The sequence below is a fragment of the Lethenteron reissneri genome, chromosome 54 (genome assembly GCF_015708825.2).
Source record: "Lethenteron reissneri isolate LAM-NWPU_2019-01 chromosome 54, ASM1570882v1, whole genome shotgun sequence".
NCBI classification, from domain to species: domain Eukaryota; kingdom Metazoa; phylum Chordata; class Hyperoartia; order Petromyzontiformes; family Petromyzontidae; genus Lethenteron; species Lethenteron reissneri.
Window position 1 is genome coordinate 525,438 of NC_083832.1, and position 26,641 is coordinate 552,078.

Genomic DNA, 26,641 nt, shown 5'->3' on the forward strand with positions numbered 1-26,641 from the left:
AGAGAAGGCCGATTTATTTAGTACAGTGAGTCTTTCAGGACCTACAATTACACGGAGGATTGAAGAAATGGGAGACAATTTCCATCAGCATTTGCAAAACTCCCCAAAAAAACTTTCCTATTTTTCCTTGGCACTCGACGAAAGCAATGATGTTCGTGATTCTGCACAACTTCTAATTTTATTCATGGGACGAATGACTATTTCGAAGTCACAGAAGAGCTTGCTGCACCTGCAAAGCATCAAAGGAACAACTACAGGAGAGGATATCTATGAAAAGGTTTGCCAAACTGAATGGTTTGGAGCTGAACTGGGCTAAACTAGCCAGTGTGACAACTGATGGTGCTCCTAGCATGGTGGGGTCTAAGAAAGGAGTAATTGCTCGCATTAACCAAGAGATGGACAAACATAACCATTTTCATCCAATAGCCATACACTGCCTCATCCACCAACAAGCGCTGTGTAGTAAATCACTGAAGTGGGACTGTTAACTTCATTAGAGCTCATGCACTAAACCACAGACAATTTCAGGAATTTCTGTCTGAGCTAAATGTTGACTATGAAGATGTTCTGTACCACACAGAAGTCCGTTGGCTGAGTCGAGGGAGAGTTTTGAAACGTTTCTATGACTTACTTCCACAGATTACAGCTTTTCTGTTTTCAAAAAACAAAGAAGTACCAGAGCTCAATGATGCAGAATGGAAATGGCACCTTGCCTTTCTGACAGATGTAACAGAGCTACTCAACAGTTTCAATGTGCAACTTCAAGGAAAGGGGAAGCTCATCTGTGATATGCAATCACATGTCAAAGCATTTGAAGTAAAATTAGGCCTCCTCATCAAACAAGTGAAGGAGGAAAACTTCTGCCATCTCCCCACAACTCAAAATCTGTTATCGGAAAAACCATTGGTTGCATTCGCAAACAAAACATGTGTGGATTCATTGGAAAAATTGCAAAAGGAGTTCCAATTTAGATTTAAAGAGCTTCATCTCCATGAACAGGACATACAGCTTTTCCATAACCCATTATAGCTCATCTTCATCCGTCTCGACCTCTTCCTCCGATAGAGGCACGAGCAGGTTCTTTTTTCTGGGGTGCTTGGATATCTTGACGATCGTCCAAACAGTCGCAGAAGCACTTCTGACACCAATGTAATAATCCTTCGGAGACGGCTTCGGAATCGGTCCTCTTTATTTTCACCTCCACGATGCACTTTATTCACTCACGCTCCGTTGTTGGCAGACAACAGAGAGCGGGCAACTTCACACCAGTTCCCACCACGCACGTGGCACCCAGAGCCCCTGTACGCGCGTGGCTCTCCCTCTGTTCGGTTCCCAGTCTGCTCTCGATCGTTCTCTCTCACTCTCTCTTAATACCTTCGTCACGTGGTCCCCCCAGCCAATCCTCCATGGACAGCCTCGACCATTCTCGATGGTTCCCTGTCACTCCCGGGACCACGCCTCTCATCCGGATCCCCATTAGCTGGGGCCCCGAATGGCTAGGCCAATCACTCCTGATGACATGCCGTGATCACGCCGGGCCCACGCTCCCTATCTCAACCCTTATTGGCTACAAAGCAGGACCGGCAAGCCAATCCGCACGTGAACCCTCTATGGCTGTTATTACAGATGTAACAGAGCTACTCAACAGTTTCAATGTGCAACTTCAAGGAAAGGGGAAGCTCATCTGTGATATGTAATCACATGTCAAAGCATTTGAAGTAAAATTAGGCCTCCTCATCAAACAAGTGAAGGAGGAAAACTTCTGCCATCTCCCCACAACTCAAAATCTGCTATCGGAAAAACCATTGGTTGCATTCCCAAACAAAACATGTGTGGATTCACTGGAAAAATTGCAAAAGGAGTTCCAATTTAGATTTAAAGAGCTTCATCTCCATGAACAGGACATACAGCTTTTCCGTAACCCATTATCTATTGACATTGAAAATGTGGATACAATTTACCAAATGGAATTGGCTGAACTGCAGATTTGTGACTCTCTGAAAGACACATTCAAGTCAAGCAGCTTTCATAATTTCTATGCATTTCTCCCCTCTGAGACATATCCTCATCTCAGGAACCATGCACTAAAAATGGCAACCATCTTTGGCAGCGCTTATGTCTGTGAACAAACTTTTTCCAGAATGAAACATTTGAAATCTCCAACCAGATCTAGACTAACGGATGCACACTTGCATCACTTGTTACGACTAGCAGTGACAAATATGGAACCGGACATTGACCATCTCATTAGCCAAAAGCAGGCCCATAGTTCCCATTGAAATACTGGCAAGTTTGTTGATTTAACTTTACTTGTTCTTCATTTTAAATATTGTATGTGTTCCCGTTTTGTTTCTTCCCTTCAAAATAAGATATATGCAGTGTGCATAGGAATTTGTTCATAGTTTTTTTTAACTATAGTCCGGCCCTCCAACGGTCTGAGGGACAGTGAACTGGCCCCCTGTTTAAAAAGTTTGAGGACCCCTGGCTTAGATCGCGACGTAGCCGCCTTGACCTGCAATTGCACATCCATGGGGGGGTCAACGTCCCTGCCGTACATCAAGTAGAAGGCCGAATAACCCGTGGCCGCATGAGGTGCCAATCGATATGCGGCCAGGACTCCAGGCATACGTAGGTCCCAATCAAGTTGAGCATCATCCACCTGATGGCACAACATAGAGGTAATTGTCCGGTGCAGGAGCTCGACCATACCATCGGTTTGCGGATGGTAGGGGGAGGTTTGCACCTTCTGCATACCCAGAAGGTCGCAGACCTCCCGCAGAAGGGTTAATGAGAAGTTTTTTCCCTGGTCGGTTAGCAGTCGTTCCGGGGCGCCCTTATCCAGGACATAGCCCTGGAGAAATGGCTGCTGCCGACTGGTTGGGGAGGGGCCAGGCCATGGGCCAGCGGATAAAATACTCGACCCCAACCAGCAGGTACTTATTACCTCGAGCGGTGACAGGGAAGGGACCCAGGATGTCCAGTGCCACCAGCTCATTGACACAGGACACCTGAATTGACTGAAGGGGCGGGCAGGCCGCCCTAGCCGGGTGTTTCCGCCGCTCACACTGCGTGCAACTGTTCAACAAATCGGCGACATCGCGTGCCATTCCCAGCCAAACAAAATCCAATTGCAGTGTGGCGAGCATTTTGTGAATACCCAAGTGCAAGAGCCGTTTGTGCGCGGCCCACACGGCCCTGCCCTACAGAGCGGTAGGAACGATGATCTTATAACGGCGAGAGCTGGCGTCCCAGGACATGAGAAGACCATCACGCATAACGACCGCCCCAATACCCTCTGGACAATCGCCAGCACGTTTGACACGACGGCGTAACCTAAGGAGGGAGGCGTCCTCCATCTGAAAACGTCCCCATTCATCCAGAGGCAGGTCAAGCAGCGAGTCACGAGCGACCAAATCATGCGAGTCGGCAATAGAGACAGGCTCCGCGTCGACAACCCCTGCCGCCACCACAATGGAAGAAGCAGGTGTAGCCACAGTGGCCGACTTGCACCTCCCAGAGCCCATAAAGCATGCACAGCCCTCCCCCACGGGAAGGCGCGATAGGCCATCAGAGTTTGAATGGCGCGTCCTGTAGGACCTCAAGCCATCGTAACAACTGGTCGGATGGCTGGTCTATTTTTAGTGCGTACTGCAGTGCCGCATGATCAGAGCGAGCCGTAAAATGCCTGCCGTACAGGTACAGACGATACTGTTGTACAAAAACAACAATAGTGAGCAGTTCACGGCGGGTAACGCAATATCGCTGTTCTGCTGGGGACAGTACCCTACTGCCGTAGGCGACGACGCATTCGACGCCGACCATGATTTGCGAGAGCACTGCGCCAATGCCTGCATTGCTGGCGTCAGTGTCTAGGATGAAGGGCAAGGTGAAGTCAGGGTAGCACAAGGGAGGGGCACCAACAAGGGCATCGTGAAGCACCTTGAACGCCCCGTTGTTGGTATCCCCCCAGTGGAACTTGGCACCCTTAGCCGTTAAAGCATGAAGAGGCTTCGCTATCGACGCAAAGCCCTCAACGAACCGGCGGTAATAGGATGCGTACCCTATGAAGCTGCGGACCTCACTCACAGACGTAGGTGTCGGCCACGTCCTTACACAATTAGTTTTCGCGGGGTCGGTAGCGATGCCCGTACGGCTGACAATGTGCCCAAGATACCGCACCGATTCCCGCAATAGAAAACATTTCTGGGGCTTGAATTTAAGGTTAGCGGTCTGCATCCTGACAAACACAGCCTTTAATCTATCCAAGTGTTCCTCGAACGTACGACTGAAAATAATTACATCATCCAGATAGATGAGGCACGAGTCCCACTGCAGCCCAGCGAGGACCAGCTCCATTAGCCGCTGGAACGTCGCCGGGGCTGAGTGCAAACCCATGGGCAACCGATTAAATTGAAAAAGGCCCTGCGGCGTGCATAACGCGGTCTTTGGTTTAGATGCCTCGTCCAAGGGCAGTTGCCAAAATCTGGACAAAAGGTCCAAGGTGGAAAAGTACTGCGCCCCTGCCAAGGCATCCAGCGACTCGTCCATGCGAGGAAGCGGATACGCGTCTGCCAGCGAAATTTTGTTGAGTTCCGAAAATCCACGCAAAATCGCAAACTGCCATCATGTTTCTTTATGAGCACAATCGGTGCACCCCATGGGCTGGTGGAAGGAGCCACAATGTCAGCGGCCAGCATGTCATTCACAGCCAACTGGACATGTTCTTTCTCTGTCGGGCTCAGCCGAAACGGATTCTGCTGAATGGGAGCGGAATCGCCCGTATCAATGTGATGGTTCAATAGATTAGTGCACCTGATATCAAATTTGTGCTTGCTAAAAACATCGGCGAATTCACGGAGTAACATACGCAATCGCGATCGCTGGGACTCGGGAAGATTTCCAGCCCCCGAACAGAGAGAATCCAACCAACGATCGTCGGTGTCAGAATGCGCCTCGGACCTAGGCGTACCATCCACATGAGCCACGATGGAGTCAGTGTGGAGTGGCAGTAATTCATGAACAATCACAGCCCCCTGGTGCACGACCATTGTCCACATTCAACACCTGAATGAAGGGTTGGCCCTCAGCAGGCACAAGCGTCTGTGCCCCCACCAGCTCCAATCCCCGTACGGCCGTGTTGGAAGGAGCCAGCAAAATACCTGACATCGTCTCCGACCCGAGCAGTTTCCGCAACCGAAGCGGAATCAACATTTGCGCGCCCGGCGGAATCCGAACGGTCTGGGATGCCATCGCTTGAATGGTCGCGCAAGCCGTGCGTAGCCGGGTGGGTGAGGGCAGGAACGACATCCGATGGCCCGAAGGGAGCTCAATGCAGCCTTTGTCGATCAAGATTTTAATGGGCATTTTGCCGAGGAAATCTGTACCCAGCAAACAGGGGACGGCAAGGGTCTCTGAAATCAAAAAGGGGACCCGTTAATTTAATATCACCAATACAATTCTGTGCCTTTATTTGGCCAATTATTCCCAGGGAACCTCTATTTGCTGTGGAGCAAGGGACGGAAACCGGGGTGAGCGACTGACACCTCTGGGACAGCACGTTGTAAATGAGGTCCAAAATATTGGTTGCCAAAGCGCCCGTATCAACCAGTAACTGAAATTCAACTCCCTCAATGGCGCCTGTAGCCGTGGCGACAACCCTGTGGGCCAACTCCGACCACTGAACCGGTCGGAGTGGCTGCCAAAAATCAACCCTATCCCGGCCCTGATCCTTCGACTCAACCGGACGGAGCGGCACATTAGAATGAGTATGAGATGAGGGCAGGGGCTGAATGCGTGAGGTGCCGCGACTTTCCTGTGGCTCCCGTGAAGCAGCAGGCGTGCGGAGGGACGACGGCTGGGCAGCCTGATGATAGATGACCTTGCTGCCCGCAGTTGTAGCACGTGACGCGGGCCCATGCCCGCGGGAAACCGTGTCTCCGCCGAGGCTCACCCTGGCGAGGTCGGTTGGTCGCCCTCCAGCTCGCGGCGTGCTGTGATGCGAAGGCCTGGTTATCCAGGGCCTCATCTTCCGGCGCGGCAATGTGCGTGGCACACGCCGCCACCTGCCTGTTGTGCTGGAGGAGCAGCTCCGTGTGTAGGTAGTGGGCAGCGCGCAGTGAGGAGAGATTCGCCTCATCCTTGGCGATGCGCAACTCACGAGTCAGCAGCAACATCTTCTCAAGCATGACGGTGTCAAGACCCACGTCGTCCATATGAGGGTAGGCCACTTGAGCCAACGCCATCAGCGCGCTTTGGTAGGCAAGGGGGTCTTGTCAGCCTCCCTCTTCCGGCTTGCGAAGCGATGCCTGGTTTCCGACGGGGGTCCGTACACCAAAGTCATCCGGTCGAGGGGTTCCTGTAGCGTGGAGCGATCCTTCCGCGGGATGATGAGGAACGTAGCCAGGGCGGTGTCGTCCAGCGCGGAAGGCAAAGCTCGAAGAGCAATGTCCGCAGTCCACCCTGCCGTCTCAGCATTTGCTACGAATTGACGGGCAAAAGCTGCCCAGTCTCCGCCTCTAGCTGCGAAGACTTGAAGAGATGGCAAGCGCTGTTGCAGGCCAGGAATGTAGTCCCCCACCGAGGCAAGATGTGCACCAGGTGTGGCGTTTGTAGGGCCGTCGGACGCCAGAATGTCCGCCAGAAGCGGTGGTCGCATCTCCGATGATGCGGCAGCCTTGGGTTGGAGGGCGGCAAGAGTGGAAGTGACACGCGCCCCCTGGGGCACGTGACTTCCGGGGCAGATGACGCCATTTCCGGAGGAAGTGGCGAAACACCCGGCGGAAGTAACGTCGCTTCCGGTTGTGGCGTTCCCGGCGGCAGTGACCTATCCCCGGGCGGAAATGACGTCATACCCGGTAGCGTTTTCAAAATTTGGCGCGGGAATCCCTCGCGCACTGGCGGGAACAGCACCTGACCTCCGGCCAAGCCCCCCACCCGCAGCAGCTGGCCGACCCAGCGTGAGCTCATCGAGGATGGCGGCAGCGGCAGGTAGGAGATCGGCAAGACGAGCGTGTGCCGACTGAATCGCCCATCCCGACGGGCCCGGAGATTGCAGGCCTGTCGCTGCAGACCCGTCCTCCGGGAATGGCACCCCCGCCTCCGGAGCAGCGTCAGCATCGACCTCCCTGTCCGGAGCCCTGGTAAGTGCCTTCTGTCTAGTCTCCATGTAGGCAAAGTTCTTGGCCACTTCTGTCACCAGTTGTAATGTTCTTGTAGAGAGACGGAGTATCTTCGTAGAGGCAACATGGTTTATTATACCATAACAGTTTATACTTAAACCCTAACACAAAGGGGTAATGGCCCCTTCCACCCACAACCTGGGTAGGTACAGCCTCCGGGCTATCGTGCCAAGAACTCTGACTACTCTAGCCCTCTGGCTGGCTAGACCTAAGGGAGGCTGACCCACCGCTGGCCCGGTGGGTCCCTGACCGCTGGTCCGTCCGGACCTGGCCCTTAGAAGGACATCAGACCGAGGGAACCTCAGGGTCCTAACCTTTCGACCACTAGCACCATACTGAGCCCCGACCCTTAGAAGGACGTCGTTGGCTTGGGGTCCAGGGTCTTCTTCTCCAGGCGGCTTCTGGCTTCGGCTTGAGGCGGATTGACTCGCGCTCTCAGGGACCCGCTTTATATAATCTTTCTCCCTGAGGGGCGGGGTTCTGGGGGATCATAGCTTCCCCCAGCCCCCTCCCCTCAGAGGGGTTCCAACCGCAGTTGGCCCGACCAGTCCGGACCGGTTTCTACCGCTCCCCACCGAGAGGCGGGGGATTCTGTGGGATCGTAGACACTGGCCACAGCCCCCTCCCCCCGGCGGGTCCCAGCTAGGAGTACACAACCATCCCATACCGGTAAGCCCCCTGGTTGTGGCGCGTGTGTGTCAACATGACCACCACACATACACAGTGGAATTTGTCTGCGATGACCCAATTTCCGCTTGCTTTGGATTCTGCCATTCACATTCAATGGTGGCAACCACGTAAGAATCGGTGACATCAAGGCGAGTGCAAGATGGTGTCGTGTCCCAGCTTTGGGCGGAGGAATACGACGAGGACAACTGAGAGAGTGGAAGTGGCATTGCCTGTTTTAATACCTGACGTGGCAACGTCCGGGTTTGGTTTGTGTCGGAACGTAAGCCACTGGGAGATCCGCAGCCCTAACGGTCTGGGTCACTGTCAGAAGGAAACTCCCACGACTCAGGACTTCACGCGTCTGGGGGTGCAGCTTTTCAGTCGAGAGGGTTTGCTTTTCTCGCGTGCGCGCTTCGGACAGCCCGACGTGCAAGGCTGCTTTGTGTGCAAATCGACGAGCGCAAGTTCTTATTTTTTTATTCAAATGGACGCCGCTACTACTGTATGCCGCCACGTAAAGAGAAGAGTCCCGATGGTGCGTTGCTGTGCATTTTATTCAACGTACATCATGTACCGTTGTCTTATTTAAATACTCACGATATAACTGTTCATAATGATGCTACAAAAAACCGTAACAATAAATGCTTATAGAGTACCGTGGAGAGTGAATTACTTCATTATTGTGCCCAACATGAAGGCGGCAGCCTGCGTGCAACGATTTTTATGGGAAAACATCGAAGGCCGCTGTTCGTAGTCATGGCTCGGCCTCCCAACACTCAGGGGTCTGGCTCAGCGCTCGGCTCACAAAAATCCCCGGGCGCGGCTGGGAACCACGATCAGCCGGCTCAAGTGCAGCATTCAGCCATAGCTCACTTTGAGCCAGTGCCAGAGCCTGAGCTATGGACGAGGAATGCGAGACCGAGTAACGCCAGCATTAAGCAATCAGGTGGACCGACAGTCGAGTTGCACGGCTTACGATGTCACCTCGCCACAGAGCACCTTTAGCACGCAAGAAAGGGGGATAGATCCAAGGTCATTAAAGCGCCCAGCTGTCACCGACACCACTACGTTGTAGAGATTATTCATAAAAGATAGAATATTGAACAATAACAAATACCGATCGTGGGTGTGGACCAGTAGAAAATGACGTACAGGAAAAAAAAAGTGTGAATCGGCCCAGGCATAATTGGAGATATTGACGTCGTTTTATTCCAAATGTGAGCTCGCCAGATGGTGTAGTGTGGCATTTTGGATAGCTATCAGTTCGACACGTAGGCTTTAGGTATGTTGAGACAAGAGGTTGGATAGATGTGTTGATAGAGTATGGATTTGACTACACAGAATATATTAAACATAGAAAACGTAACGTGCATTTATACATATAAAATATGTCTATATACAAATGTATATGTGCTATGTACAGGGATGTATACGCTGTAAGAATTGTATATAACAATACACGTGTTTTATGAATATGTAAAAAAATGCCCCAGCACGCAGACAGGGGGATATAAATGGGGATTAATCGTGAAAATTTACACCGAATCCATCAAACGGCAGCCTTGCTCTGCTGCCTGGGCCTATTTTATGGATGCATCCAGATTGGCTGAGTGGTTCCGTAGCAGCAAGGTTACTCGCTAACAATGCTCACTAACTGGAGAGGAAAAATAAATAATAATCTGCTTCCATAAAACAGCAGTCCACTTGGATTAAGGTTTCCGAAGCCATGATCAATCCACTGCTCGATGGAGGCGATCCCAATCTGCTGCCTCCACATTCCTACGATGTAATAATTCACCTGCACACAAACCGTATTCGTCGCTCTATCTCTTTAGTGGACGCATTCCATTCCTTGGCTGTCACTTATCCTTGTCCTGCCCAAGCCCACTTTTATTAACCTGCACATGTTCTGTCATCCACGTGTTCCCTTCCCTGTGTCTCAATGCAAATCCAAGCGTGCATCTCTCCATGCCTCTTCTGTGGGCTTAAGTGTTATTCTCCGTTTCGTAACGAGCGTGTCCCTGAACCGTGCATCGTGGTACGCACTCGTTAGAAACTTCCTCCAGGAGCCACATTCGTACGTTGCTCTTCAAGTCCAGCATTCCCAAACAACTCCATCCTGCCTCTCTCCTCCACATGTTTCACCTCGTTGAATTCAGTCCACTTTCAACCGTTGGTCGAGGTATATACATTCAGCCGTGTTGTCAAGTGCAGATTTTGCCACAAATTTTCTGGCACGCGATGTCAGACCCCACTGTTGGTGGACTGCTCTTGCTCAAAACCATTGTCGTTGGGTTGACGGACTACAAAGTAACTGATGACACCGTGTTGAAGTTGAAACCTTTTCAGGGACTCGCCGTGTTCGGATGAGCACCATTGCGCTTAACTGATCCGGTAAAGATCGCTGTTCAGCAGTGACCCCACGTTGGCAATACACACACAGGACACCACATGCCCACCTTCACGTTCATTCATGTGCAGAGCACATTGGACTAGGGAGCCAAGAAACACGTCGCTAGTGATGTCTTTGAGGAGGAAAGGGGCCTCGCTGTGAGCCCGACTGAGCCCATAGCAAGGGCGCTTTAGTGTGGAGAGACACTGGGGTCATGAGAAACGAAGGACACTGCCGGTGCCAGGCAGTTTCCCCCATAACTCCTGAATTACCTGAAGAGTTAATATACTGTCTGGCAAAATCTTCCAAATGTGCCTTGTTGGCTCGCCCTGCCCGTGTGACGCGTGCCCTCTCTCCAGCATGATGCGAGTTGGCCACCTCAAACCTCACGGAGGATACGGGCACTGGGCGCCGAGATTTAAGGGAACACCGGTGGGGCCGTTCCAATCGGTGTCACTGCTGGTCAGAGCAGAGAAGCGCTAGGAGGATCTCGGAATAGGCAGCATTGATCGCTCCCTCCACGTGGAAGGTGGTGACCGGGAGAGCGCTTCCCCCATCCACACGGGACCTCGGGATTACCTGACGAGCAGAGAGGGCACACGTCACGTGTTGAACACACCGTGATACAAAGCACAAATATTCCGCGTGTAGCCTTAACAGACTGTCGGGGAAAGTGCTGTTAGCGAGCACCTATGAAGACAGGAACGTACACGAGGGGGTGGGTGGCCAGCACCATGCCCGACCGCCTTTGTCTCTCCAGTGGTGATGTTTACACGCCGCACCAGGTACTCATTTAAGGATGAATTGACCTTGGGAAGGCCAGGGACCAGTTCCGATAATAGTCACTGGTGTTGGCTGTGAGCGGGAATCGAACTCGGATCACTGGGTTCGTAGCACAGCACATTAACCGCAATACCCCACTACCCACACCCCGCTACAAAGACATAGATCCCCCGTATAGCTTTGAGAGACTTTTGGGGAAAGTGCTATTAGTGAGCACCTATGAAGGCTGGAACGGTACACGAGGGGATGGGTGACCAGCACCACATCCGGCCGCCTTCGTCTCCCTAGTGTCGATGTTTACACACCACATAAGGTACTCATTTGAGGCTGAGTCGACCTATGGGAGGCCCGGGTGAAGCGAGCGCGGGTAAAGCGAGCGCGGATGAAGCGAGCGCGGGCGAAGGGAGCACGCGGATGGATTGGGCGAGGGGTTAAGCGAGGGAGAGGTGAAGCGGGTGAAGTGAGCGCGGGTGAAGCGAGGAGGAGTGAAGCGGGCGAAACGAGCGAGGGGTGAAGTTAGTGAAGCAAGCGAGCGCACCTCATGGAAGTGGCAGCTGCACTTGCCGGGCAGGAACTCTGCAGGCCGAGCCACGGTTACGTTCCACGTGTCCACGATGGAGAATCCGAGCGTGCGCGCTTCCTGCACGATGCCTACATTGCGCTGCCACAAGGCCCTCTGCTCACTCTGCAGGGACACACAAATACAAAATCCCCTGTATAGCCTGGAATAGACTCTTGGGGCAAGTGCTGCGAGCGAGAAACCCATGAAGGCCAGCATGGTGCACGAGGGGGTGGGTGGTCAACACACCCGGCTGCCTTTGTTTCCCCAGCGGTTATACCTTTTATACACCGCATTTGTACTCATTTCAGGCTGAATCAACCTAGGGGAGGCCCAAGATTGGTTCAGATAATTGTGACGATTATAATCATCACTGGTGTGGGCGGCGAGTGGGAATTGAACTTGGGTTGCACGGTTCATGGCGCGGTGCGCTAAGCGTTCCCCAACAGACGCACAAACACGCACGCGCACAACCTGGTATCACACTTCCGTATGCAATGCACACCCTCAGACACGATAATGTCCCAGAAAAGTGTGGGTAGAGGACGTCATCAGAGAATCATCGTTGATCCCGAGCTCTCAGCCTCCTGGCTCCTCCTTTGCACAACCCTCTCCCACAACCTGTCACCTGCTTCGCCCCAGCTGATGCTGCGATTCTCATCAATGTCTGGACCACCTCTCAATATCATGGCCTCCCCAGTGGCCTCACCTCCAAACCTCAGATGATCCACGTGCCATCTGGCAAACTTCTCGCTCACACCCATGGACCTGTTTCCCCATGTTAGTGTGGAGTTCCCTGAGGGGTGCTGAGAACCAAAATCCCCTCAACCATATGGTGGGCTTCTGTCTACGGAAGTCAAATGCGGAATTCAGGTGGATGGAGCGGGCTACGGGTTGAACTCTTGGTGGCCGGAGGGCAAGCCAAGGCATCCGTGTTGGTGAATCTGTGCTACTGTGGCCGACGGCATTTGTGCAGGAGTTGTCCTTCCCACACACCTTCCGATTAGCACGGGTGGTTATACTTATGGTGCGAAAGAAGTTCCACGTACGTACATACCATAACTCTTGAATCCCTCCGCTGGCTTCAAATCCAGTCCTGGACAACATCACCCTCAACATCTTCCACGTCCTCCATTGCACTGGCCCATCTGACTCCTCTCCACGCACTCTGCCTACCTCTCCCCTCTCCTATCACTCGACATCTCTCGTATCACTGGCAGTGCTCGCTGCTACAGCAACTATAATTAATATATATAATAATTGAAACTTATAAGACGCATGCTATTCACTCTGAAAGCGACGCAAGGAGGAAACACAATTTCCCCAAGCTCTGCAGTCCTCTATATATTATGGAGCGTTATTGGCAAAGGAATGAGTGGAAGAAAACTGGAGCACTAAGAGAACCCCCACGTGTGCAAAGGGGGAGACATACCAGGTCGAGTCCAAATGTTGCTGTACTGCCTTCTGGCGTGACAGAATACAACTCTTTGACGCCCACGGGAAGGGACTTTCACAATATTCTTCGTGCGATCCACCACGTTGATAGACCCAAACGCCCAGCTACGAAGGCCTTCCATTGAAGGCCCAAGTGAACCTTTCCTCTGTGGAGAAAGTCACTCCTCCGCATTTGGAGCTTCCATCAAGCAGCCTTGCACGCTCAGCTCCCTTCCCCTAGCCACGGTCACGTGCCCGGTGGACGGCACGAACTACTTGGGATGTTAAAGAGAGGTCAAACTGCAAACACGTGCTCATTCTAAGTCTCTCTCCCACTTCCGGTCTTTTCTCTTTCTGGCTGCCATCTTGGGGTCGCCGTCACCTTGAGAGTTGTGTGTGGGCCTAGGGATAGCTGGGGCCTCGCGCGTGGCCAGTGCCCCTTGTGCCGGACGCACTCACCAGAGACAGGGAGCGCGTGCTCTCCACTGGCAGGCCAAAGCCCATGCTCAGCGTCTTCACCAGCACTCGTGCCCTGGACAAGCCCTCCCTGCGGCCACAGGAATTCGGCAACGAACATCGGGCAAGCAGCGCGCATCAATATTCCGCTCATAACTGGGGGTATGTACATTTATTTTAAAATATATATACATTGCCGAAAAATCAAAGATGTAGCTCATGGCAACGAATTTCGGTAGATACCGCCGCAGCAAGAGGTCCAGTGAGCGCAGGTGGTGGGGCCACAGCCAGTGCACGCCGCCCAGCAGCAGCACGGTGCGCCACCCGTCGATAAGGGGTCGCGAGCTGCACACCGCACGCACAGACGGCACACACAACGCACGTGCACACCACACACACACACACATCGCACGTGCACACCGCACGAACACACACCACACATGCACACCGCACGCACACACACACAACAGCCTCACACCGTGAGGCTCCTCCTGAACGAACCGAGAGGCCGTGCAGCAGCTGGCTGTTGCTGCTGCTCTGCGTACGACGATGAGTGATGGGGACACGCGGTGCCGAGGGTGCACGTTTGTGCGCAGCATGGGTTGTGCTGCAACTCGCGTTAGCGTGCATGGACCGACGAACGTCGCAGTGGCAGATGCCGCTGCTTGGGGCCACAGAGACAATATGAGGAAGGATCTTACGTCGCGCCAGTTACCCCACTCCGCTTACGTCGCACCAGTTACCCAGCTCCACTTACGCCGCACCAATTACCCCGCTCCACTCACGTCATACCAGTTACCCCGCTCCACTCACATCACACCAGTTACCACGCTCCACTCACGTCACACCAGTTACCCCACTCCGTTCACGTCGCACCAGGTACCCCGCTCCGCTTACGCCGCACGAGTTACCCCGTTCTGCTTACGCCGCACCAGTTACCCCGTTCCACTCCCGCCGCACCAGTTACCCCGCTCCGCTTACGTCACACCAGTTACCCCGCTCCGCTTACGTCGCACCAGTTACCCCGCTCCGCTTACGTCGCACCAGTTACCCCGCTCCGCTTACGTCGCACCAGTTACCCCGCTCCGCTTACGTCGCAACAGTTACCCCATTCCGCTTACGTCACACCAGTTACCCGCTCCACTTACGTCACACCAGTTACCCCGCACCAGTTACCCCGCTCCACTCACGTCGCACCAGTTACCCCGCTCCACTCACGTCGCACCAGTTACCCCGCTCCACTCACGTCGCACCAGTTACCCCGCTCCACTCACGTCGCACCAGTTACCCCGCACCAGTTACCCCGCTCCGCTCACGTCGCACCAGTTACCCCGCTCCACTCACGTCGCACCAGTTACCCCGCTCCACTCACGTCGCACCAGTTATCCTGCACTAGTTACCTCGTTCCGCTCACGTCGCACCTGTTACCCGCTCCACTTACGTCACACCTGTTACCCCACTACGCTTACATCGCACGAGTTACCCCGCTCCGCTCACGTCGCACTAGTTACCCCGCTCCGCTTACGTCGCACCAGTTACCCCGCTCCGCTCACGTCGCACCAGTTACCCCGCTCCGTTCACGTCACACCAGTTATCCCGCTCCGCTTACGTCGCACCAGTTACCCCGCACCAGTTACCCCACTATGCTTATGTCACACCAGTTACCCCGCACCGCTAATGTCACACCAGTTACCCCCCACAGCGAACCCCGCTGCTCTTGACAGATTATTACAGTGGAAACCCTCACAATGGTCAGAGGTTTACAATTCCTGCTGGAACGAACATTGCAACGGTGCTCATCTCCTCTTAACAGAGCTGAGCCAGTAATGGAAATTCCACATTCCTCTGGCAGGGGGCAAGTATATACATAGGGCAACCGCTGTTGATCTTCGCACAAAGCGGTACTAATTTTATTGACACTGGAGGGATTGAGAGGCTGCGTCAATCCCCCAAACCAGGAACTGAACTCGCAAACCTTTTCCGAATGTAAGCGGCTCGCTGTACCGCTGTGACCCGTCTGGCCAGTTGAAAGGCTGAGCAGGTGAGACGCAAAGCCCTGAGCACAATCACCAATGACTGCACAGATTCATGACTCTCAAAGAGTAAAAATGTTGCACCGACGATACCGTTGGTAGCTGAGCTGGCACGGCCGAGATCCGCAGAAGCAGCCACCCATCATTAAGCCGGGGCATAATAAAAAAAATTCTAGCAGCCAAATACACTAAATGGATGTTGATTCTAAATGTGGAGGGAAAATCCGGCGGACCTGGAGAAAAATCCAGACGACCAGGGGGAGAACATGCAAACTCCAAATATACAGTAGGTGTCAGGGTCGGGATCGAACCCATGACCTCGTGCATACCAGGCGAGGTAGTCAACATCTCGCCACCGCATGGCCAACTCTATAACAGACGGTGGAGGACAAGAAGGCTCTGCGCTGCGGGACCGCTGCGGACCTGGCGATGAGCAGCATCACCGTCTCCTCGAAGGTCCGCTGGTGCTGCGGCACCACCCAGAACTGCGGGAAGTAGGCGAAGGCGGCGTGCGTGAGTCCACGGTTCAGGAAGCGGTAGTGCTTGGAGCCGTGAATCTGCTCCCAATGGGCCAGCGTGCCGTTGAGGCGTTCCATCAGGTAGAACATCATCCCACGCGCCGTCGAGTCTCCCACCACCAGCAGCTGCCGGGTGAGAGAGTGGGAAAAACGCAACAATCCCCGACCTAGAGTTTGACGAATCCCGCTTTGTGCTCTAGGAGTCAAACCGATTGATTATCCGGTTCGGTTCGGGCAGTTGCAGTTCAGTCAGTTCAAAAAGGGCTTTAACTGTTCAGTTCCATTTAACCATCTGAAATAAATATTTGAACCAGTTCAGTTGCATGTACTAAGTTAATTCAGTATGTCACATATTATTATGTACTCATAATACCAGAAGTTAATGCTGCACGCAATGCAGTGAACAATGCCCAGTTAACGCTGTGCATAAAAGTGTGCACGTCACTCACATTATCTGGGCAGTCTGCTTCACAATCAGTCGCACAAACTCCAAATTCCTCGGCTAGTTAAGCCAAAATCGGAATCAGAATATTTATTTATAATGGATGAATCCGATGAGCTATGAAGCTCTTTTTTCAAAGATGTCCAATAGGGGCGGGTAAGAACGTTACAACTATAACAAACAATACAAATACATGATAGTAGTGCAAAGTACAAGAAAGGTAAACAAATCACCCAAACACATACAAATACAACTAAACCATCCCCATCCTACCAAACAAAGCCCACTGAGGTATTAACTTATTTTTCAGAAGTGACCTGGCCACAAATAATAGCTCAACAAAGTGGCTTATGATTTGGACATTTATATCAGCAAAATAATCTAAATAATCTCAATGCATGTTTCTAAATGTGGAGGGAAAAACCGGGGACCCGGAGAAAAAATCCATACAACCGCGAGGAGAGAGACAACGCAAACTCCAAATATACAGCAGGTGTCAGGGTCGGGATTGAACCCCCTATCTCCTACATATCACGAGGAAGATAACATAACAGCACCAATATAGATCGCAGATGGCCTCGTGCCGTTGTCCGCGAGTTCGAAGGCGATGCTGTAATACGTCATTGTGGCGAATGTAAAACGCTCCAGCGAGAATCCACCCACGTATCACGGTAGGAGAGTGACGCCGCCAATTTCTCTCCACACATCTCGCCGGATGGTGCCGTGGCCAGGCTTCTCGCTCACGGTGGCTCCGCGGCGACGGCCCACCCGGCCCATTCTGCTTGCGGTGCTGCTTATTTAATGAGCACGCCTTATACGTACGTTGAACTTCTTTCGCACTGAACGAAGCCAACCGTTCTAATCGGAAGGTGCGGGGGGGGGGGGGCTTTGTGAGAAGCGACGCTCGCTGTGTGCCAGAAAGACATCACGATACGCTTACCTTCACTCCCAGCATGCACTGCTGCAGCTGTTGCTGACTAAACCGAGGGTGGCGGCAGCCGGAGACCTCCCAGGCCGCCTGGCTCCAGTCACACGAGCTGCTGTCGGCACAACTCAGGCACGGCAACACCCACGAGCCTGCACGCGCCCGCCGGGGAAATGAATTGACACTTCGTTTTGTTATGCGCGCACTGTTGTTAAAGTAACACGCTCCGACGCATTTGCCGTTATGTAGGGAACGCGGTGCGAGATGATCGTTAGTCGAGCGGCAAAGTTCAGTAGCAGTCTTAAATTTGGAGCTCGAGCGGCAAAGTTCAGTAGCGGTGCTGCTTGAGGTGCAGCAGCAGTATAACGACCACAAGCGCGGGCAGCAGCATCAGTCAGCATCTCCTTCTCGCGTCCCATTTTGAAGATCTTGTCCGCATGAACGTTGTCTTGTGCACACGTTTGCCTACCAATATGTCTGGTAAACGTGTTAAAAAAACTTTTAGTTGTACTTTATATATATTTTACTTCCTTTAAATAGGCCGTTACTATCTTTAATTCACGTATGGTAGTATTGTAAATACCATACATAACATAACCAGTAAAATATGTAGATGTAAGAATGAGGTTAGAAAACATGCACACCTCTAACCACCAACCATTTCATTTACCTATTATGGGAAAATTACTTTAAATTTAGGCGATTTCGAGTTACGCGCAAGAACCCCCCCCCCTCCTGTACAAAACGAGAGGGTATTCGTAGTACCTTGTAAAACGAAATGGTAGCTGTACCTTGTAAAACGAGACAGTAGCTGTACCTTGTTCGTGTCCCTGGCAGGGGGGGCTCTGCTCATCGAGTTGCGCGGAACCCCGGGGAAGTGGCCTCAAGCCACATGGCTGCCTGTCCCACAGCGCAAATGCACAGTCCTGCAATGGCACCAAAAGACAAAGATCCCCTGTATAGTCTTTACCAGACTTGGGTGGAAGTGTTGATAGCGAGGGGGGTGGGTGGCCATCACACCCGGCTGCCTTTGTCTCCCTCGCGGCGATGTTTACACATAGCATCAGGTACTAATTTGAGTCAACCTCGGGGAGACCCAAAACCCATTCAGATAATCGTCACTGGTGTTGGTCGTGAGCGGGAATCGAACTCAGGTCGGTGGGTTGGTAGCTCAGAACGCTAACCATTGCACGACCGCTCCCCCCACACACACATCACGGAGGCACTAGCGCACACACACACAAAGACAAAACAAAGATCCCTCCTGCGCAGCGTGCTAGCCGCTACGCAGCCACCCCACAATCGGCGAAGAGCGGCGATTCTTCAACTGCGTGGTCTTCGGAGATCAGCAGCAGGTAGCAACAGGGCCAAGGTGGCACTAGTGCAGTGTGAGCACCCCCAATAGTTGAGCGTGGTTAAACGAGCCCCCCCCCCCACATCCCCCAAAGTAACGCAGAGGTGAGGACGCGACCCAACAGCAAACAGCATTTACCTTGTAGCTACGCGGACACTTTGCGCGTTGTGGATTGTGTCACTCCAATGTGAAGCTTCTTTATCAGGCTCGTGTTTCTCAGGAACACCGCCTTGAGCCGTGCCAAAGGGGTACTGCTATTCACGCTGTCGCATCACGGAGCTGCGCCGAGTGCTGGGTCTTTGTACATAACGGTCAGGTTTGAGAGAAACGGTGGCTTTTGTTTTTTTTCTGTCGCATTCTCAACATGGTGAACAAATTAGGGGCAGTGACACGGCCCGGCTGTTGTGCGGCCGCTGTTCATTCCAGCGGTTTCACGGTTCGAATTACGGAAGGGCTGTCCTGATTAATACCGCGGGTGTATTAAATATGAAAGTGCCCCGTTGGCTCGACAGCGGACGACGTAGATCCCGTGATCTCATGCGAAACGAGGAGGCCGTTGTGTGTTCCCGTTCACGGTATAAATTGTCAAAGTCTAAAAAGTCACAACGCAAATTGCTGAATTTGGGATCACGCGTGGCAACATTGCCCCCTCCATGTCCGTGGTGACACAGCAGCGAGCTTCCTTTGCCACGATCGCCTTGCGCTTATAACAATGGCGCGAATACCGAAATGTACTAAATTATTATCATTGTTAAACTCCTAGGATAAACGCTGCTCCTTAGTTGCTTTTTCCATGCAGTGCAACCATGGTCCATGTCTATGCTTAATAGAGTATGGGCAGGGAGGCCCAATCAGTCCAGAAAGCCTGGTAAGGGACCCGGGTAAGGAAAGGCACATGCTCCCCTACCAATACATATACAGTATTAAAATAAATATGCAGGCTTTCAAGGGGAATAATAGGAACGTGATTAAAAAATTACTGCGGTGAGTATGTTCCTCTGCCTACGTTGACAAAGGCAAGATTAATCGAGTTCCTATAACCAAACACCTCCACGCCATCAAAATAACGAAAAATCACACCACGTCAGGACCATGCTGTCGACCATGACCACACGGCCCTATCGAACGAATGGGAGGGCGCGCATCGCGCAATCGTCAAAGGCTGTTTGATTGAACGATGATGTTGTGTGCACGTTGCAGAGCCGCGTGCAAATTTACTCGCCCAGTGTTGTACCCCACGTGGAATAGAGCAACCCAAGCAATACGGTGGCTGGCAGCATTATTATTATTAGTGGCATTCATCTTGTTTACCCAGGGAAGCCTGAACGAGTCTCGTGACTCTTTTGCTGAAGATTCCTCCCAGGTTTTTGCAGTAGTGGGCGATGTTGCTGCTTGTGTGACCACAATTAATTAATTTGCAGGTGATCTTTCAGCATTGAGATTTGTTTGGCCAATACCAGTTACAAACTGGAGAACCCGAAGAGGAACCGCTTGTAAAACAGGGGGAGAACGTATAAACTCCACGTAAAAAACGACTAAGTCGGGAATTGAACCCTTACAATTGGGGCGCCGCGGTGGCGAGATGTTAACTCCCTCACCTGGTATGCAGGAGAACATGGGTTCGATCTCGACCCTGGCGCCTGCTGTATATTTGGAGTTTGCGGTGTCTCTCTCCCCATGGTCGTGTGGATTTTTCTCAGGGTCCTCCGGTTTTTCCCTTCACATTTAGAATCAACATGTGATTAGAGTATTTGGCTGCTATGAATTTCCACGTGATAATCTACTATGTAGAGATATCATTTGTGGCCAAGTGGCTTCTGAAAAGTGCTTCATAGCGCATTGGGCCTTAATTCAAATAAAATAGCTTAGTTTATTTCTTCCTATGAGGCACACGTGTTACAACTGCGCTGCCACCCATTGTACAGGAAGCCTGTGTGCCATTTTAACGTTGGCATCGTTTCCCGTACTCTTTGGGGCCGTCCATAAATGGCGTCACGCGATTTTGGACGATTTTTGACCACCCCCCCCCCTCGTCACACGGTGTCACAAAAAGTCAGACCCCCCTCAATTATGACGTCACAAATGGCTGCCCCCCCCCAAAAGAAAACATGCTTCAAATCGCTTTAAACTATTGTCATTGTAGTGCGTATTTAATGTGGCTTTGCACTCTGATTTTGTAGGAGAAAACATTTATTAAAAAGTCTATTTAATTAAGTAGAACGTGTTGTCTATATTTATTTAAAGTTGCGGATTTTGATGTGACGTCACATTTCTCAAACCCCCCCCCCTCGTCACACATCGTCACAAATCTCAGACCCCCCCCCCTAGGTGCGTGTCGTCATTTATGGACGGCCCCTTTGCGTCGCGATGGCAAAATTGATGGCGTCGCGCTGAGCTCGGGCACCTGCTGCAGGCCGCAGACCGTGCCGTTCCAGGGCCGAGTGAGGCTGGAGCTGGGCCGCGGGTCACGGAAAACGCGGAGGGTGTAGACCCTCGCGACGCCGCCCATTGCCATCACGAACACGTTGACCTGCGTCAGCCCCACGCCGAGTGGCCAGTGCGCAGCGCTGCAAGGCAAAGGGCACGGCCGGGGCCTCGAACCGCGCGCGACGACAACGAAGGTCTCCACCTGGTCACTCAGCGATCGCTGAGTAAAAAAAAACATTTTGAATGTAACCCGTTCTCAGAAAACGTAATTTGAACTGCCATCATAGCATGGCGCGCTAATTAATATCCAGATTTACGGTGCTCTGCTCTGTCATAGGCTGCCACTTCTCTAGGTATCGCAAGATTACTCTGGTAACGACTGGCGAATTGACGGTACAAACGGACTGGCATTTCAGAGCACCCACTGCCTCTGACAAAGACCCCCTGTACAGCTTGAATAGACTGTTGGGGCAAGTGCTGTTAGCGACCACCTATGAAGGTCAGCATGGCACACGAAGGGAAGGGTGGCCAACACCACGCCCGACCAACCGCCTTTGTCTCCCCAGTGACGATGTTTACACACCAGGTACTCATTTGAGGCTGAGTCAACCTAGGGGAGGCCCATGATCGGTTCAGATAATCGTCACTAGTGTTGGTCGTGAGCGGGAATTGAACTCGGCTCGCTGGGGTTCATAGTGCGCTCCCTATACTGCCTCTGACACAAACGCACACACTCACCCCCTGCTCACCCTCTGCGCCCTGTGCTCTCCCCGATGCGCACGTGCTCCTCGCAGTGCCGGGCGCTTGCGACCAGGCGCAGGAGCAGCACGGGGAACGCCGCCCTGGCCTCGTAGCGGTGCACGCGCGGCTCGAACAGCGGCCACAGCTCAAGGGGCGGCTCCAGCGCCAGCGAGCCGAGCACGCCCCGCGCCTCTGCGTCTGATGGCGCCACATGCACACGCGCGCGCGTGCTGATGATCACGAGCTCGTGACCACACGCACACACGCACGCGCTTGGGACCACTCGCTGGTGACCGCGCACGTCGACATACGGCATCACACACTCGCGGATCCGTACACGCACTGCGTACAAGCAGGCGAACTCAAGCATGCGCGAATCACCAAATGAACGTGCCAAGGGTTTGTGAGCAATTAATGTTTAAGAGAGTAGGCACAAGTGGACTAGGTAGACAGGGCACTGTGGCCAGCACCGTGCGAGGTATGCCTTTGTCTTCCAGTGGTGACCCGAACACAGCAACACGGGGTACTGCTGCGGAAGGATTAGCAGAGCTGGACACACGGCCTTTGCAGACGCTTGTGAAAGACGAATTAAAGTTATCCAAGATCGAGATGTTGAAAAAGGATCAAGATGCTGAAAAAAGGTCGGTGATTTCCTGCCAAAATGAGCAATGAAGCATCGGTGCTCGTCTTTTGTCTGTAGTCCTGAACGAGTGGTGGAAATTGCACATTCCTATGTGATTCCACATTTCCACATGACCACAACTTTTGACTTCCCCACAAAACGCCACTCATTTTGTCGACCCCTCAGAGGGATGCTGGGCCGGGTCAACCCCCAACCAGGAATTGAACTCACAACCTTCTGATCACCAGCCGCTCTCGCTCTACCTGCAAGCCACCTAGCCGGTTAGACCATCACGGCATGCGCATGTGCGCGTGTACGTTTTGTTAAAATGCTCTCGATGTTCCCTGTGAGTTCATGCTGCCCGTGGGCAAGGGCACACGGCAGTGAGAGGGCCACCACAACTGGCACGCACCAACCCTCTCAAGAGCGAGCAGACGGCCCTGAACGGCACAGCAGTGTGAGCGTCCCGAAAGCAGGAGGCAGAAAAAGCAGCTTGAGGTTCCAGTGGAGTGACAGGCATGCACGAGTGCGCATCTAGGAAGGAGAGAAGCACAACAATGCCGCAGCGTTGAGACCTTCGCTGTGGCGGCAGCGCCGCAATCGCCGCGGTTACGTCAGTGAATCATTCTGTGGAGGGATTAGCAGAGCTGGACACACGGCCTTTGCAGACGCTTGTGAAAGACGAATTAAAGTTATCCAAGATCGAGATGTCGTCGTGGCCAAAGCTGTTCATGCCACCGCACCTTGCCCCTCCGCCATATCCCGCAGCCCCTGTAGAGGTAACAAATGCGACCTCCCAAGCTGTGCCCTGACAGTCTCCTACCGACTGGCCTTAGGTCTTCCCCTTGGTAGCCGGGACCCGTGGAGACCGGTTACAATGTCTGTCTAGGCATTGGGCCCTCCCTGTCCTGATGCACAACCCCATCCAGTGTAGCCGTTTTTGCCATGCGATGGTTTCAGTATTTAGAGGGGTAGTGGGGGAAGAAAGGCAGGGGCGGTAAGGGTTGGGAGGGGGGCAGCGATATCTGAATCTACGTTGGTTTTATTTTACCAGGTAAGGCCCACTGAGCAATGTAGCTCTTTCTCAGATGCGACCTAGCCACAAATTATAGCTCAACGACGTGACTTATCATGTAAAAATGTAAAACAGTCAAATACTCTAAACGCATGTATCTTAATGTGGAGGAAAAAACTGGAGGACCCGGAGAAAAATCCACGCGAACATAGGAAGAACATGCAAACTCCAACTAATACAGGCGTCAAGATCGAGATCGAGCCTACGACCTCCTGCATACCAGGCGAGGTAGTTAACATCTCGCCACCGCAGCACCCCGTGGTGACGAGTCTGAACTGGTTCTGCCCTACAAAGTTCGCTAAACAATTGGGATATATCTGTGGGAGAGGCACAATTCGGGAACATTTACCAAGGCGACGTGGTGCCGTGGGTTGTTCGGCTGTCTCTGAAACAGACCAAACTGGGTGCAAGTCCCGCAGTGGACCCTCTGCGCAATTACTCTGCAATATTTGCGTGGCCACGTGTGCGTGGCGCAGAGGCTCCAGGCCCGTGAGGTGAACCCAGAGTCAAAAAGGGGGGTAGATGGTTGGAGTTTAAGGAACCAGAACACCGGTAAAGAGAGGATGGACAGGAAGTAAACATTTGAACGTGAGAGACATTTTTCTAATTATTTTGCACGATTCTAATACATTATTTGACCAAGATAAACGACTCATGAAGCCGTGTTCAACATTGAAGGTGTAAGCAGTGGTTTAGTGGCCAAGCCAGGGCGATACCAGCGATAGCGATCGCAAAGTGCGGTGAACACGGCGCAGCTTTGTTGGAGATGGCTGTGAAAACCGATGTTTCCGTCGAAATGGTTTCAAGAGCAAATTAAAGGATAAAACTTCGTTCACTATCAAAATGGAGGGACTAAAACTAAAACAAATGACAAGAGAAACGAATGCCCGTTGACTAACGTTGAGGAAAACCGGAATGGTCATCGGGCTAACATTTAGAAATGCCAATAAGACTACATGGTGGAAACCGGAATAGTTTCATAGCTCATTGGCTTCCTCCAGTCTAAATAAAGATTCTGATTCTGATTTCTACGTCGGTTTTTTTAATCAACGTCTCGGTTTGCGAGAGCTCTCAGACCACACCATCAGTTTCAATTGGTTCATGATGCAATTTACTACGCACGCTTTGTGCGAGCGTGCATCGAGGGGACGCAGCATAACTCTGACACGTTGAACACTGGGCGATGGTACGGCAGAGATTAACAGTTGCGTTCGGCCTTTGCAAGGAGTGAACGACAAAACGCGTAGGGAATGCGTCACCCACGTTCGTAGTTGCGCCCACTTCCCCGTGATGCCCCCCGTGTCGTGTTCACAGGCTGGGCCGGGGGTTCAACGTCGAGCTGGGCTGTCGGGCGGGCGAGCCTCCGCAGTTTCGGGGATGCCGTTTGTAACGTGGAAATGAAGGTTTGCTTTTGTGTGTGCACACAGCTATTGTCAACGTCATGTGCGCAGCAATCACTCGTCGGACTTGCACTCTTGCAGTGGCCGCTTTGTCCTCGACCGCACGCCGTCGGCGTTTCCGTATGCGGCCAGACGTGCTGCTGTTCCCACAGACTGCTGGGGTCAAGAATTGCATTCCGTAATTCTGACTGCGTTATATATCAGCAATGACCACCGTTTTTGTGGCAGGAATGCCATTGCAAGATTTTTACTGATATTCAATGCACCTTAGGGGACAGCACAGTTACACTGAAGATCATCACCGCATCATACCGAAAGCGTTTGTCTAAAAGTAACACATCGGCAGAAACATTGTTGGTCCACAGCTCCTTACATTTACGATTGCGGTTTAAATATTTGGACGTTTTTCCATCGATAACTTCACAACAAACACCTACCATTACTGCAGTTGCTTCTCAGCTGTTCATCTGTAAAACAATACAAGCACAGCATCGGTTACTGTTGTTTGAAACAAAGTTGACCAAAAAAATGCAAATATGTTAAATATACTTGAGCGGAACTGTAATGTTAGCAACGTTAAATAATATTTAATACCATTGTGTGACCTGCATTGGTGACATAGGCCTGGAGGCGATGGAGTCGGCCTAACGTATGTTGAACTTCTTTCGCACCGTACATAGCCAACCGTTGCTAATCAGAGATGCAAAAATGTGCGTAGTTGGCAGGATGATGAAATTGGATGCTAACAAGGCCTTCATACAGCAAATCAATTCATTTATGTGTAAGGGATCTGCGAGCCATCCTCACACACTCGCACCACGTAGACATAAATCTCCGCACTCAGCATAGCACGCACCAATCACACTCACGGGAATACACTAGACGCGAGTCAAGGGTTAAAGAGCACTGACGTCACACGGACCCAGCAAACGAGACCAGGAGGATGTAGATTGGGAACGAGGACGGGAATAGATGGTTTAAAGGGGCTGCGAGACGCATGTTCGGGGTTGGTTTTAGGAGCGAGTGTGGCTGTGGGTTGAAGAATAAACCAGTGCGTAAAACAGTCTCCGACTCCTCTTCATATGTATAAACTTCACTTATTTATTTTGTATGGCAGGAGAGAAAAGAACCCGTTTTGAAACACGATAAAGTTGAATGCTAAGTTTTCATCTGGTGGCAGCAGTGGGATGTCTCGCCTCAGCCGATGCAAGATCCCAAGGGGGGAGACTCAGCCAGAAGACGCTCTAGGTGCCCGTGACAAGATTTGCTCAGAAACAGAACCGACAAGTCGGGATTCGTCCCCCAGCTCATCGACGGAATCCGTGGCAGCTGCTTGTCCCGTGTGGGCACCTTCCTCCACCAACCCGGCGGTGCAGACCCAGCGCCGCCACCGCCGCTGCAGATAATCCTCTAGGGATTGGAGGATGGATCAGCTGCTGGAGGCAGTCATCGTGCTGCTTCGCCGGCTGGGTCTTGAGGTCTAACGAGCGGGGGGAACTTCAGCCACACCACCTCTCCAGCAAGGAGATGGGAGCCACGGTCAGCCTACCCGACCAGGCACTCCGCAGCATCTATCAGGGGATGGAGCAGCATCAGCGATGCCGCCGACTGTGTGTCCCGTGTGGGACCTGGG

General features: G+C 52.3%; 1 protein-coding gene across 6 annotated transcripts in view; it reads right to left on the minus strand.

Moving 5' to 3' along the window:
- Positions 1 to 7,825: 7,825 nt before the first annotated feature.
- Positions 7,826 to 26,641, minus strand: part of CPED1 (cadherin like and PC-esterase domain containing 1) — a 66,213-nt gene continuing 47,397 nt past the window's right edge. Inside the window, exons 13-22 of one of the 6 annotated variants that reach the window (XM_061573946.1) lie at positions 25,446 to 25,475; positions 21,920 to 22,109; positions 21,148 to 21,310; positions 18,207 to 18,315; positions 17,405 to 17,541; positions 15,928 to 16,148; positions 13,715 to 13,816; positions 13,475 to 13,562; positions 11,561 to 11,707; positions 7,826 to 10,818 (exon numbers count right to left, since the gene is read on the minus strand). In XM_061573946.1, the coding sequence (XP_061429930.1) occupies positions 10,693 to 10,818; positions 11,561 to 11,707; positions 13,475 to 13,562; positions 13,715 to 13,816; positions 15,928 to 16,148; positions 17,405 to 17,541; positions 18,207 to 18,315; positions 21,148 to 21,310; positions 21,920 to 22,109; positions 25,446 to 25,475 (1,313 nt within the window). In that variant the 3' untranslated portion in view covers positions 7,826 to 10,692. Of the gene's footprint in view, positions 10,819 to 11,560; positions 11,708 to 13,474; positions 13,563 to 13,714; positions 13,817 to 15,927; positions 16,149 to 17,404; positions 17,542 to 18,206; positions 18,316 to 21,147; positions 21,311 to 21,908; positions 22,110 to 22,303; positions 25,165 to 25,445; positions 25,476 to 26,641 lie in introns of those variants that run through there. The other 5 variants (XM_061573945.1, XM_061573947.1, XM_061573948.1 and 2 more) reach the window with 5 other exon arrangements.